At 42.4% G+C, this 15,019-nt stretch overlaps 1 protein-coding gene across 1 annotated transcript in view; it reads left to right on the top strand.

Annotated features, from left to right (window-relative positions):
* RHEB (Ras homolog, mTORC1 binding) overlaps positions 1-15,019 on the top strand; it is a 28,698-nt gene that overhangs the window by 6,122 nt on the left and 7,557 nt on the right. The window contains exons 2-4 of the mRNA XM_077302838.1: positions 6,591-6,662; positions 12,470-12,537; positions 14,333-14,415. Coding sequence (XP_077158953.1) covers positions 6,591-6,662; positions 12,470-12,537; positions 14,333-14,415 — 223 coding nt within the window. The remainder of the gene's footprint in view (positions 1-6,590; positions 6,663-12,469; positions 12,538-14,332; positions 14,416-15,019) is intronic.

The following is a 15,019-nucleotide window of genomic DNA, read 5'->3' as shown; positions in this document are numbered from 1 at the left end:
TCCGATGTGATGAAACGCTTCTCCTCTTTCGCAAGAGAGTGCTTATGGAAATCACATCTTGGAGCTGCAGCCACATAAAGCTTCTGTTTTGGCAAAAGACTAAGGCAGGTGGAAAGCACAACATAGAAGACTCAGTGACTGTATAAGACATGTTGTCCATCTAGGGGACTAGGAAGTGCAAAGCATTGCCTTCTATGAAGATCCCTCTTCCACTTTTTCCCAAACAAGTCACAAGACCTCCATGTCATTGCATCAGTCTTATCTGTGTTTGGCTTGTCATCTTGCCCAGTATCCACTGTGACCAGGCTCTGGATAAGACCCTAATGAGGTTGGGAGGGGAGAAAAGGATTCTGGGAGCCACAAACTGCTTATGTGGCAAGGTGTTATACTGAGGGTATCTTCTAGCAGCTTGTGCCAGAACAGAATGGAAAAGGGGGGGGGGGTTCAAAAGCAGTGTGGTGTGAAGCTTTATCCTTAAAAAAAAAACAGTGTTACCATACCCTTCTCAACCTTTTTTACCATTGAGAAACTCTTGAAACACGCTTTGAGTCAGAGACCCCAGAAGTGGCACAGTTGTGCAGAATATGATTGGGAAGCATGGCTGTGTACACACCCATCCAAGGCCCTTCCCCTCCAGACCCATCACTGGTCATTTTGGGAGGTGCAGGTGGGTCAGTATGACCATATACAGTCATGTCACCTGATACATGTTTAACAAATTTTAAAAATTATAAAAAATGAACTCCCGCCCATTCCGGAAACCCTTCCACAGCCGTCAAGAAACTCCAGGGTCCGATCTCAGTAGTTCTTGGGATCCTGGCCTTAGTGTCCATGTAAACATTTGCTTTAACTTAATTTTGATTGTCTGATCCTCACTAAAGAATGTGGTTTGGAAACAAATAGGATGTGTCCGTTTGTCGTTCTAATCGGGCTGCAGTGTCATGCATACTTACCCAGGGCACGAAGCGAATCCCATTTATTTCAGTGGAGTTCAGGATGAAATAGGGGTAGCATTGTGGCGTGGTGTGCTTAATTGGCCAGCTGTTAATTGGATCCATCAAGCCATTTTTACAAATTCCAGGAGGCTTTACCCTTTGGGCTGCATGTTGCTCGCCACCATCTTTCTGTTGGGTGCTCTCTTATAAATTATGAGCCATCAGTTTAAGAGCTTTTCCTTTTGCATAACAGAGGGAAGTACATTTGGCCTCCAGTGCCCTGGTGGGAACAAACAAGCCCCTGGAAGATCTGCTTTCGCAGTTCCGAAGGGCATGCAAAATGGAGCTCTTCTGCCAGGCATTTGGTTAGGGCCAATTGATGGTGTAACATCTATTGGCCTTAACCCATAAGACTCAGGAGGTCCCAAACCTATCCCACCCCCAATAAATCAAATCTGAAGGATTGCAACATTGGCAAGCTGATTATGCTGAGAATTAAAAAAAAAATTTTATTGGTTATAATCAATGTTTTAATGTATTATGTTGTATGTTTTATGTTGTAAACCACCCTGAGCCATCATCCAGGAGCCGTCATCCCAATGAGGTACCCTTGTTTTCATATGTTGCTTGTACTCATTCTTTTATGTACTCAAAACAGGAAGTTTATAGGGAGAGCAAGTCCGTATTTTCTACCCAGTCGTTGCTTTAAAGCAGGGGTAGTCAAACTGCGGCCCTCCAGATGTCCATGGACTACAATTCCCAGAATTCTGGGAATTGTAGTCCATGGACATATGGAGGGCCGCAGTTTGACTACCCCTGCTTTAAACTAATGAAAATGTGGGAGGTCATTGTCCTTTGAATTTCCTTGATTCTTTATTTACGTGCCATGGCAAGCAGGACTGGAAAATCCTTAGCCTACAGTTCTCAGAATTCCCAGAAGTCTGGGGCAGCTCATCTTCCTTTGTATACTTATAAAACCATCTCTAAAAATTAGCAGTGGAAACAATTGGCTGGCTAGCTGTACTCCAAAATTGTGTGAGTAAAAATTTAAGTCAATGACATTGACAGAAGGGATAGCAAAGTGAGCGGCATTTAAAGCTACTGGCGGTGCCAGGAATTGAGCACTTCATAGAAGGTCTTCTCCTGTGACAGGAAAACCATGACAACAACTCCTGGGTGTTTAATGGGCTGCCAGCCCCCTTTTATTTACTTCCTCACTGAACGGCAAGGCAGATTACCCAGTGCACTCAGAGCAGTATAAAATCAATCACCCGGGCAATATAAAAGGATGACAAAACTGTAGTGTACTGTTTAGTGCACTACATAGGATGGTAAACTCGTATAATACAAACGATATAACAGAAGCGGATTACAAGGTGAGGGAAACAGTGCAATTGTATGTGGTGTACACAGTAACCTACCTAACATTTCTCAGACATGATCCATGTGCTTATTCTCCTTAGAAAAAGACCCTCCTGAACAGTTAGAGAAGATTGGGAACAGCGTATTTGCATGACATGGACAAAGCAGTGAAAACTGTCTAAAATTTCAGAAATCTTTCTCAGGAAATCTCTTTCCTTTGAAATATAAAAAAGAAAACTTTTGAAATGTTTCTCTGTAACTCAGAGGTCTGTGAAGACTAGAAACATGCTTCTTTGAAAGAAATGGAATATTCCAAATTCTGGCATTTGAGCTGCTTTCCACTTTCGCCTCTTGCAGTCCTGTTTAGAGCAGTTGCCTGGAAGGCGTCTTTAGGAAAAGTAGAGCAACACTGGAGCCCCAGCGGAAGCACTGATAAAAGAAGACCAATGTACTGCCCTCCTAGTTTTGCAATGGATGGGAACTGACAGAGAGAGCTTTGCTTGCAGCAAAACTGTCTTAGGGTATAAAATTGTTTGGAGTTATGGGTTATTTTATGTTGTCCAACTCAGTGGCTATTAGAGTTGAAGAGCCGTTCACTTGGAAGCCCAATAGGAATGCATGTATCAAATTGCTATTTCGTGAATAACTCTTACAAGAAATTTGTGTTACGGAAGAAGAGAGACAAGGCTAAAATGAGGTAATCCCTTGCTGGATAACTACTGCAAAATATCTTTGGATGAGATTAAAGGTAAAGGTATCCCCTGTGCAAGCCATGGGTCATGTCTGACCCTTGGGGTGACGCCCTCCAGCATTTTCATGGCAGACTCAGTACGGGGTGGTTTGCCAGTGCCTTCCCCAGTCATTACCGTTTACCCCTCAGCAAGCTGGGTACTCATTTTACCAACCTTGGAAGGATGGAAGGCTGAGTCAACCTTGAGCCGGCTGGTGGGATTGAACTCCCAGCCTCATGTTCAGAGCTTCAGACAGCATGTTGGCTGCCTTACCACTCTGTGCCACAAGAGGCTCTTGGATGAGATTAGGTGGCAGTATTTTTTTTGTAAGCTTTATTATTAAGTAGTATGCTAAAAATGTAAGCATTTGGGAATGCTTCAGATAACTTTCTAAAATCCACTTCTATTGTGGGAATTCAGAAGCTGTGTATATATATTTTTTGAAGAATTTATGGCGGAGAATCAAAATAGACTGCCTAGCACCAGCAAGAACCTAGGTGATTATAGGCCTGTGGGCATAAAAGTGACTTTTGAAAGAAGAGATTGCAAAACAACCCTCTCCTGTTTAGAAATATCCCCTGAACAGTTCTTATTACTGAGCCTGGCAAGAGACAGTGCAAGAGCTCAGAGGTGCCAAGATGAGTCTGATCTTTTCTCTCACTTCCTCTTGTGCCTCTGTCTCCCTCGCTGCTGCAGGGGAATTTGGGTTTTTTGGGGGGGGCGAGAAGGGGCCATACGAAACTAGGCTTGAGGGAAGCCTAAAGAAAGCTAATGCCCAAGAGGCACCTTCTCCCCGTGGCCTCTGCAGCTGCCTCAGTCTTCAGAGGATTGAATGTAGCACTATTGGGTCAGCCCAAAAGCTTGCTTATATAAGCATGAAATTTGCATGATGCTGCTGTGCTAACTGTAAAATCTGATCAAAAGTATCTTGAGAACTTCAGAGGGCTGCCATGTTGATCTACAATGAAACAGATTTGAGTCCATTAGCAGGTTAGAGAGCAACATGAGTTTCAGGGTATAAGGTTTCAAGGGTCAAAGCTCACTTGGTTAGACATGTCTCACTCTCTGAAGATTATGTCCTGAAACTCATGTTGCTTTCTAAGGTATTACTGGACTCTCATCTGATTTTACTCATTGATAATTTGTGTTAAGTGTAGATACTTGTGGTAAACAACCTCAAGTTCATTATCAGCTGGGTCAGTTTCTTCATTGACAGCAGGGAATACCTTGGAGCAGGGATGTCCAAACTGTGGCTCTCCAGTTGTCCTTGGACTACAATTACTATAAGTTCCTGCCTGCCTGACCAGCTGACTCATGGTAACTGTATTCCATGGACATTTGGAGAGCCACAGTTTGACCATACTAGACCTTCTGTTCTTTGCATTACTATTTACAATGGAAAAGCCACTGGATTCTGCACTCAGAAGAGCTATTAATGACTCATCAATGTGTACTATTATTTCTACTTTTAGGGCATTATGCTGGCAGGGCTTATGGTAATTGTTGTCCATGGACATCTGGAGAGCCGCAGCTTGGCCAATCCTGCCTTAAACATTTTTCCCCATATAATTACATAGACTATGGCCCCAAATCTCTAAGCCCCATAGGTTCCTCCTTTCTTGTACCACTTACAGCTTTTAGAAACTGGCAGAGTTGAAACAAAGATTGCCGAAGAAATTTCCCTTCTTTTCCTAAGCATTCTAAAACCTGCCTCGTTTTCTGTGTGTGGTTGAAGTGGTTTTTGAAGACTGTTCTGGTTTTGATTCACAGATGGCAGGGGAACGTCAAGGCAGCGTATGCCAACAGAACCGGTACAGGCAGACTTAACATCCTTTCTCCTTGCTCAAAATAGAAGGTTGTCGGGGGCTAATGTGTGTTACCTTGTCTGGCTGCAGTTTTGTAGTGTATTCCAATGCCATTTGGTCAGCTCTGAATTATAACTGAGCACACTGCTTGTCTGCCCACACTTTATTGGCAGGGAGCCTGGAAGCGTGAGTGTTACATAACTGGCATCTTCTGTAATGATATTCCTTTTTCATGCTCATCTGACTTTCATAGTGCTGAAAAGATAATTCAGCAGGCATTGTCACAGATCATACATTATAGTTACCATATCTAGTATCCGAAGAAGCGTGCGTGCGCCTGAAAGCTTATACCCAAATAAAACGTTGTGGTCTTAAGGGCGCCACTGGACTCAAATTTAGTTCTCATTTCTGGTTTAGCTTTTCTGAGGGGCATATCACTTTCACTAGCGATACAACATCCTGCTCTCTTAACGTTGTTTGCCTTACCACACTTGAAGAGTAACTTTTGCACACCGAACACAACCCCAGATGTCAATTTTTATTTTGTGCTGAAGCTAAATGAATGAAATTGGGGTTGATTCAACTATTTATTTTATTTATGTTATTTTCCTCCTTTCTCACAGGGACTCAAGATATAATGACTAAAGTTGACTGTATGGGATATTCAGCAACCAATACATTAGGATTTTAGAAGTCCAGAGCCATCGGGAAGAACTAAGCGTTCACATGACACTTTAAGCAGTTCAGAAATTGCATAAATAGTACCCTACTTGCAATAAGCAAGTAGGGTACTATTGGCCAATCCTGCCTTAAACATAAGCCGCAGTTTGACTACCCCTGATAAGCCGCAGTTTGACTACCCCTGAATTAGACCATTGTCCCTAAGCAAACCATTCTGTACATTACAACCCGATTACCTGCATAGAAAGCCTCGTTGAAAAATTCAGTTTTGCATGGTCAAATAGTTCAGTTGTGGAAAGTCAGGCATCTTAAAGCCTTTTTTATGTCCAGCAAACAGAGTAAACCCCCTTGCTCCAGCTCTTTAGCTGCTACATAGCCTTTTGAATTTTAGCTCCTACACAGTGCAGTCATATAATTCAACGCATTTCTGTCATATTTCTTATCACCTAAAGATAGTTATTGCTTATTATATTTTTGTGTAGATTCTTATTGGGTGGATGTCAGCTATGTTCTAAAGTAATGCATGTTGAACGTTCCATTAGGACAGAAACTAATTTTGTACCATGCCTATACCTTCAGTGGGGAGAAGCGGATGCTTTGCAGAGATGCTGTCTTCCCTGAGTTTCACTTGTGGTGTTGTTTTGGCAGAAGGATTACCAACAATGCCTTAATTTCATATCAGTGTAGGTTATGCAGCTTGGAAAGTTTTGTTTTATGGCTTGGATCCAAAGAACCTCATTATTAGCTCCATGTTTCCAAGGAACTTTGATGTTGTATTTGTTGAACAGCATTGCACCCTTCCCTTTCATGTTATAAACTGCTTTTGAAATAAAAGGGGACTTCAAAAGCAAGTCCAGGGTCATAATGTGAGTGCATCTATTGTTCCAAGGAAGTCAAATGTTTAGTTGGGCATTCCCAATTCCTTAAGCATAGAAATCTTTTGATCCTATCCTGTGTTTCTGAAATGCAAAACTCGTCTGTGTTCCTCCTCATGGTCTTGTGGTAGTATATATATTTATATTTGATCTACCTCAAAATACATTGCACTGTTAATCTTACATTTGCTTTCTTTGTAGGGAAATCGTCACTGACTATTCAGTTTGTGGAAGGACAGTTTGTTGATTCATACGACCCTACTATAGAGAACAGTAAGTAACCCTTTCCCCCACTGTGCTGGAAGAACACTTTCTTAGCTAACTTAGTTAATTCATTTATTTGTTTAATTTAATGGAGTTCTTCCCCTACTCTTAAAAGAGCTGAGAGCAGCTTATGTTTACATGTTTCCGGACTTCTGTTGATGGTTATTTTTGGCACCAAACTGTGTTTGAAGGAAGATAGAACTTCCTGAAATGCGTTGGCTACAGTGTCCTGTTACCACCACCTTCTGCTGGTGCTTAATTAAAAAACAGCTAGTGATTCAGGCATGTACACAATTTCAAGTGCTTGAATCAGGGAGCTTCCACAAATTGTCATATGTGCGTCTTAACAGCACATTTCTTGGTGTAGCTGATTCGTAGCTTTTGATCTCTTTGATAATTCTCAGAAGACATTTAAAAATGCAACTGTTGCTTTATGAACTATATATTGTAGGCGTTCCTGGTCCCTAGGGTATTTATTTCCCTGAAATGGTACTATTTCTAGATGCTTTTTATGGGAGTGAATTATTTATTAAGGTATCTGTACTCCTCCTTTCCTCTTGGCTGTAGACAAGCTTTACTCTAATCTTGAAGTTCTTGTTGGTGCTCATGCTTCTAATAATTCATGCTTCAAATTTCTTTGTGGGGGTGTCTTTTATATCACATTTCATTTGCCAGAATCCATACTCACTCAGCTTTTCCTTGTTTGGACTATCCTTCTTCTAAAGGAAAATGCTCTGCTCTCTTGAACTTTTCTTCTTAATTGTGTCAGCCTTTTCCTATCATTGTGTCATACATTCTAGCTGAGCTTCTATTAGTGTGGCTTCAAATGATCTTCTCTTTAGTTCTGTGACTAGAGTACAGTCACTTAAATCATGTCTAGAAATTTACTCACATTGTTGCAATTTGTAGCAGACATTTGCACAATCTCAGATGTGATAGCCCACAGGCCCTCCTCTCATTGAAGAGTAGTTTACAGATAAGACAACAATAACCACCCTTTTCTGGAAAGTATAATTTGCTATACACTCTCTGGCCAAAATGACACCCAAATAGCTGCCAGTCAGTTCTTAAATGTAAAATGCATTGCTTGTCACAAGCAGGACGCCAAGAAGACACTTTGACAGACTCACTAATTACCCTCCTCCATAACCCAGAAAGCACAGCCTCCACACCTTAGAACAGTTTTTCTCAACTGTTCGAGAAACCCCTAAAACCTTATCCAGGCTTTGAGAAACCCTGAAACTGATATCAGCAGGCCACACCCCCAGAAATCATATGTCACCAGAAGTGACATCACCCAGACACTCCCACTAGATCTTACATCACCAGGCCATTCTTTTTTTTTTTTTAGAGTTTGTCAAAGGGAACTATCCTTGTACATCTTGGTGGAAATCCTGAGTTCCCACCTATACTAGTTCTGTAGAGCAGTCTGTTCCTCCTGTGCCTTTAGATTTCTTAGATTATATCCTGTTTTTCAGGTGTAAAATAACACTGCTGCCAACACATCCTTCCTATAGAGTTGATATCTAGGGATCGCTGTACCTACTGATTCTTCCCATTCAACTATATCTATGCCTTCTTTTTACTAGGAGGCTCGCCAAGCACTCAATATTGGCTCAGAGGCATCTGTCATAGATACGTAACACCAATGTACCCTCACCATGTACAGTTTTCCCTTTGACTCATTTGTTCTGTCTAGATGAAGGTAATTTGTTGTTAAACCCTCATCTATAACTTCTACTCTTTTCCCCACTAAGGCTGTCTGATTTAACTGTCATTTTCAGGGAATTAACTTTCAGAGACCAGAAGCTTTCCCATTGCAGTCATCTTTCAATCACGGATTAATGTGAAAACTTCTCTTCAAGCCCATCTCTTTTGTACAGGCTCAGCTTGTTGCAAAATAAACACCTAGTTCCTAAAAAATATTTGATTCCCTCTTCTGATCTCATTCCTACATTGAAATCTCCACAGCATCTTATCCCCCCTGGCCCTACATCTGGAGCAGGTAGCAATTGGGAGAACACTGGAACCCTCAATGCCGGGAACGTATAATACCCTACTTAGCAGACTAAATTTAACTTCTAAGGGCTCTTGCCAACCATAGTGTTTAGCCAACATTTCCTCATGTCATTAGTACCAGTGTACTAATGCAGTGGTCCCTTTTTCGGGCCAGTGACCGGGGAAGGGGCGGAGGGAGGCACGTGTGACTGCATGCCGGCGGGCGCAAACGTGCAGGCGCAGAGCTGCTGCTCCTGTGCGTTTGCACCCACCAACGCACCAGCACCTCTCCCCCACACAGCGCAGTGTTCCTGGTGCAGTGAGCGCCGCGGGGGGTGGCATGTGCCCGCTGGCGCCCACACCTACCCCCACCGCGGCCCAGTACTGAGGGCTCTATGGCCCGGTACCGGTCCTCGGCCCGGGGGTTGAGGAACGCTGTATGTACCACTAGGACCATGAGCATCTTCTGTATGCTGCCTACCAGCCTATCTGTGCAGTACATCTAATATTAGCCACCTTTGTTAGGCAAGTTAGGCAAGTCACCACGTAGTCAACGTGCCAGTCTCCAACCCATCTCTCTACATTTCTAGTTTTTTAATCACCCACTGCTGGAATGTTCTCTTTGATTTGCTTCTTTCATCTGTAAAACCCAGTGGAAGAGCTTTGATGCTCATTGTTCATTAACATGCTTTCATTAGTGGTTCGCTCTGAATGCCACGTCTGCTGAGATGACTAATACAGATAATTTTAATAAGCATATACATTCACAGATTTCACAATTAAAAAGAATGATTAATATAGAATATGCTGTCATTTTCTTCCATACTGATATATGTAATTGAGATCTGTGCAGGTGGTATGTAGACCAAATGTTCTAGGCCTGTCCTTCTAAAAAAAAATAATAATGAAGACCTTCCCTCAAATTACCTTTGTGAACGTAAAAAATAACCACTTTCATTGTAGGTCCTCCTGTCTGGAGATGGACGTGAACTGAACCACCTCACCAGCTTCTATGAATTTTTTAAGCAGTCGTAGACAGAGCAAGCTGCAAAAACAGCCGAGTTACAGGAAGCAGCTTGCTCCCTGCAGCTCAGTTATTTCATGCTGTGTTATGAAGTCCTTGATGTAGTCCCTTTAAAGTTTAAAGATGCTGCACAAGACATCCCAAAACAGATAAGCAGTGTGGAGCAGACTGCACCTTGCCGCTCAGCAATTTTTAGGACTGTCTGCAAACCCCATTGAGGATTGCAGTTCATTTGCAAACGAACTGATACAAATAGCGTTGTTCCAGTTCATTCCCATGCCTACCACTAACTTTTTTGGCAGATTTCTTTCCAGATTTCTTTCTAGACTTCTTTCCAGATTTGTTTTTTGGCAGATTTCTTTCCAAGAAATTTATTGTTATATTTATATACCTTTCGGCTCAAAGCAGTTTACATTTGAACTTGTGATCCAATACAAGGAAAAGCATCACAATTGTGAATGCATAACATTACTAATGGCATAACATTGAACAGTAGAACATTTAACATTTTTTAATGATTAACACTGCACCGTGGAGCAGTTCTTCATCTGCAGGGTGCGGTTTGTGAAGGAGGGGGCCTCTAGTGGCTCTAGTTTACAGGTACATTATGATTTATATATTTGGAAAAGCATTCAACTAGGTAGAAATATATTAACATCACTGAGAACTGCTCCACTCTACAGTAGTAGAGGAATCTTGTTGAGCTGAATTCATGAAGCTGCTTTGTAGTAGCCCAAAGTCACAGAATCACAGAATCATAGAGTTGGAAGGGGCCATACAGGCCATCTAGTCCAACCCCCTGCTCAACGTAGGATCAGCCCAAAGCATCCAAGAAAAGTGTGTATCCAACCTTTATTTGAAGACTCCCAGTTTTGGTTAGCTGAGTTCTGTCAGCACTGATAGCAAGTCTCCTAGATCCTGAGATTTTTTAAAGAAATTCCAAATGTTGAATGTGGAGATTGAAGATGCAAAACTGTGTGTTTTTCCCAACTATCTGTTGGGAAAGTTTTTCCTGTCCCTTTATTAGCCTTGGCCTACATTTCAGCAATAAAGGGTTAATGTCACCTTGTAGTCTGTCCAATTCCTTAAGAAGAATATTCTCACATCGAGTGTTCTGTCTTGATTACGATTTTAAAAGTGCAGCGTACGATAGCCAATGAGGGGGCTAGAAAAGGCAATGCTTCATGATCAGGTTGGACTAAAATAATGAAGGCTATGATCTTTTAAACTAGTTGTGTTCATTTAGGAAGGTTTGTAACATTTGTTTCAATGAAATAATCCCAAAATGGGGAAGAACCAGTCATCAGGATGTTGAAATAACTCTAAAGAAACTCTAGTTCAGATCCCCACAGTCATGGAGGTCACTGAATGGCCGTGAGCCAGTCAGCCTAACATATCTGACCAGATTGTCATGAGAATAAAATGTGAGTGGGAACAAGCATGTATACTACTTTGAACTCCTTTGAGAATAGGGTGAGAAAAAAGGGTAATAGAGAGATGTTAAAAGAGTAACCATGAAGACAGTCAGATAATATCAAACAGTAGTGACAGATTCAGCAAGGAAATCTAGTTTTGGTTAAAAGAACATTGTCCCACATAACAGACCAAGCTTCCCAGATCTGGTAGATTTCTTGCGTGAGGCTGTTTCACAATCTTGGATCTGTACTGGGAAATTCCTTCCTGGCCATTATTCACTACCACAAAATTAGTGATTGTTTGATGTTAATTTGTGCTGCTCAGTTTCTGTACAGTAGAGTATGCGTGGGAGAAGGTGTTCCCTCAGGTATCTCGCACCTGGTCTTTTAAGGCTGTTCAGAATGAGTAAGACTTTGGCAACGAGGTGGCCCAAACTGCACTCTGGTAGGCCTGTGAACAACACTGGTGAAGAACATTTATCTCCTTGCTCCCACCAGTCTGAATGATGCAGATTTGAAGGCAGCTTGAATTCATGGCTGACATAGTTCATCAGCAGAAAAAGAGCTGTTTTTTGTTCCCCCCACTTTTTACTACCTAAAGGAGTCTCAAGGCAGCTTACAATCACCTTCCCTTCCCCTCCCTACAACAGACACCTTGTAAGGTAGGTGGGGATGAGAGAGCTCTGAGAGAACTGCAGCTGGCCCAGGGTAACACAGCTGGCTGCATGTGGAAGAGTGGAGAATCCAACCCAATTCTCCAGATTAGAGGCCACCACTCTAAACCATGACATCAAGCTGTCCAGGGAAGCTGCTGTCACTTGTCAAATTCTAACAATCTTCTAATCTAGTCAAACGATGCATACATCCACAGGTATCCCCCCCCAAAAAATATTTGCACAATGTTAACTACAGTGCACCACAAGTAAATACACTGCGAAAAACTCTTTGTGTGTGTGTGGATATATAGAGATATAGATATATTAGAGATGGAAAGATAGCTATTTGACATCATCCTTCTTTGTGTTGGCATTCAATCATGTGCAGTTGAACCATTCTAGGTCAGTTTGTCACCTAGTAGTACAGGGTGTTCTTCCAGCTAGAGAGCTAAGAGTACTTTTAGTAAGAGTAAACTAATTACTTGGACAATCTGTCTGATTTCAACGGTCCTTTGTGCCTCATACGTTCAAATGTAATGTCGATGGTCATTCCGAGCCTTGTATAGGTTTGAGAAGTTGTAAAACTGAATGCTTAGCAATGGAATGATGAAATGATTTCATAGTGGAAAACAGTTCATCTTTTCTGTGATGCCAGAGATATGTCCCATTTAATGACCGGTTGGATACGCACATGTAAAATTGCTCCTTATCTCGTTTATGCAGCATTTACGAAGCTGATTACTGTAAATGGACAAGAATATCATCTTCAGGTTGTCGACACAGCCGGCCAGGTAAGTGACCTCCATAGCCCCGGCAGCCTTTCCAGTAAATTGTCTTATGTGGCTCAAAAATGTCGCATGACATGAAAAGCCGCATGAAAGTGTGGCTAGGAGATGAGAGAGGGAAAGTGACTGGCAGGGGTAGTCAAACTGCGGCCCTCCATTGTAGTCCACAAAAGTGTGTATCCAACCTTTGTTTGAAGACTCCCAGTCTGCAAATGCTGGCAGGGGCTTCTGGGAATTGTAGTCCATGGACATCTGGAGGGCCGCAGTTTGACTACCCCTGGGCTAAGTGAAACTGGAGAAATGCTGCTTAGAGCTGACTGAAGAGTCAATTTGCAACAAAGGATCCCAATTGTAGGAATAGGGAAACAGTTTAAAAGTTCAAATCGGAAAGGTAACATTATAACATCTGCCTTATTGTGTTCAATTTTATCTTGGAACCATAAATAAAAGTTAAGGGTTTTGTTATGCCCCTGTGGGCTTTGCATCCCAGGGAAAGAAACACACACACACGCACGGAAATATCAATAGAGCTGCATATGTTTTAAGGGTTTTAAGTATAAACAGATGAATGGAACAGTGATTGAGCATGGCCCTGTTTGTAGTGTGAAGAACCAGTGCAGAATTAACCAACAAGTGGATTAAACAAATACTGTTAACGATAGCTGAAGTAAGCAAACACTTAAACCAGCAGAGCAGATCAACACAGGATGTGCTGTAAACACATGAGGCAAAACCCCATGAAAAGAAAACTCATTTTTTATATATAATACAACTCACTTGACTAGATTCTTACCACTATTTTAATACCTGACCCCATCCACCCACCCTTAAGTTAGACATACCCCACCTTTGGGTGCAGGAATGGCGCCCCCTGAAAGCAGCTGCTCTATGCAGGGTTTCCTGTGTTCCCCACGGTCAGGGCTGTCCCTCTCCTGAGATGATGGCCTTCCCTGTTTCTTTTCCACCAGGCCCCTTCCCAGGCTTCGAGAGGATCTGGGAAGTGTCGGTCCAGAGGAGAAATCCTGTGTGTGAGGCAAAGGCTGCCTTGGGGTCCAGAGGCTGCTCTGCTCAACCATGACTGTCTTTGAGCTGAATATGCTTCAGGGCCATGACATGTTACGTGCATCTGAGTCTGTAATGGGCAGTGAGGGGAACTCAGCTTGCTCATACCTCTGAGTGCTTACAGACTAGCAGAGGAGATGGGGGGGGGGCAGGATTCCAGCTGATTCAATCCGTAACAGTAATTCTTCAAGGGCTTTCCGCTTGAGCCACGTGAAGTAAATAGGAGTGGCCAAACTGTGGCTCTCCAGTTTTTTGTTTGTTTGTTTTGTGGACTACAATTTCCATGAAGCCCTGCCAATTGGCCATGCTGACAGGGGCTCATGATAATGGTCATCTACGAACATCTGGAGAGCCACCATTTGGCTACCCCTGAGTGGAGTAGCAACAAAGAATCATTTAATACTTAGAATGTAATGGTTTTCTTACCAACTTAAATTGTTATGTAAATGTATCATGCATGTCAGTATATCCAGTGAAATGTGAATTTGCCTTGCATGCTTTCTGGAATTGTTTCTACTTTTTTGGCCTCTGTACAGGCATCGTAATACTTGAGTTATGTGAGGAATTCCCTGGAATGCAGGGCAGAGAATACAGACGGTGTCAGTGCAGGCCCATACATGAACAGCTTGTCAACAATGTAAAATTAAACATGGTTAATCCTTACCCAGTTTTTCAAAATCATAATCTTGTAAACTCATGTTGCTTCTGAACATTAAAGCACAGCTTTATCTCCCCACAGGATGAATACTCAATATTTCCTCAAACCTACTCCATAGATATTAATGGTTACATTCTTGTCTATTCAGTCACATCAATAAAAAGGTAAGCCATGCCTCCTACTTTGGCAATGTTTGTGCTCTTCCAGGCTTCCGTCCCACTGTAGTAATGTAGAAAACGAAGGACCACCTGTTCAGCTTGAGGTTGTGCGGAAAGTTTCACCCAGGAATGACATAGGATTCCAGTTCACCTGTGCAGCCCATCCTGTCTGCTGTGCTTATTTCTGGCATTTTGAGAATTGGGAAACTTCCTGAAGCAGCATATCTGGTTGTTGGTGGAAAGCACGGTCTAGTCACAGTTGACTGTGGGCGTCCCCAGGGAGCTTTCAAGGCATGTCCCATGTGCATCCTGCTCTGGATTGCTAATACGATAACATCCTGCATTCTGGCCATTAGCCGCTCCTCGGTTTCTGACTGCATTCATGCGGTCACATTCATCTGACGAAATACCACCTCAGCATGGTGCAGGACTCTGCCACGAACCTTGCAGGTTGGATCGGAGCGTATGCACCTCATTGCCAAAAGAACCTCAAAACTGAAGATAAAGAACATGCAGCAAGGTTGAATATTCAGCAGGGTCGAACCTGGCCCTTACCTCCTGCTGAAAAAGAAACACTTGACAGCCTTTCAAGGCAGATACTGATAGATTG

This window comes from Paroedura picta, chromosome 11, assembly GCF_049243985.1.
Source record: "Paroedura picta isolate Pp20150507F chromosome 11, Ppicta_v3.0, whole genome shotgun sequence".
Taxonomy (NCBI): Eukaryota; Metazoa; Chordata; class Lepidosauria; order Squamata; family Gekkonidae; genus Paroedura; species Paroedura picta.
The sequence above is the reverse complement of the archived record's forward strand: the minus strand, read 5'-3'. Positions and strand labels throughout refer to the sequence as shown.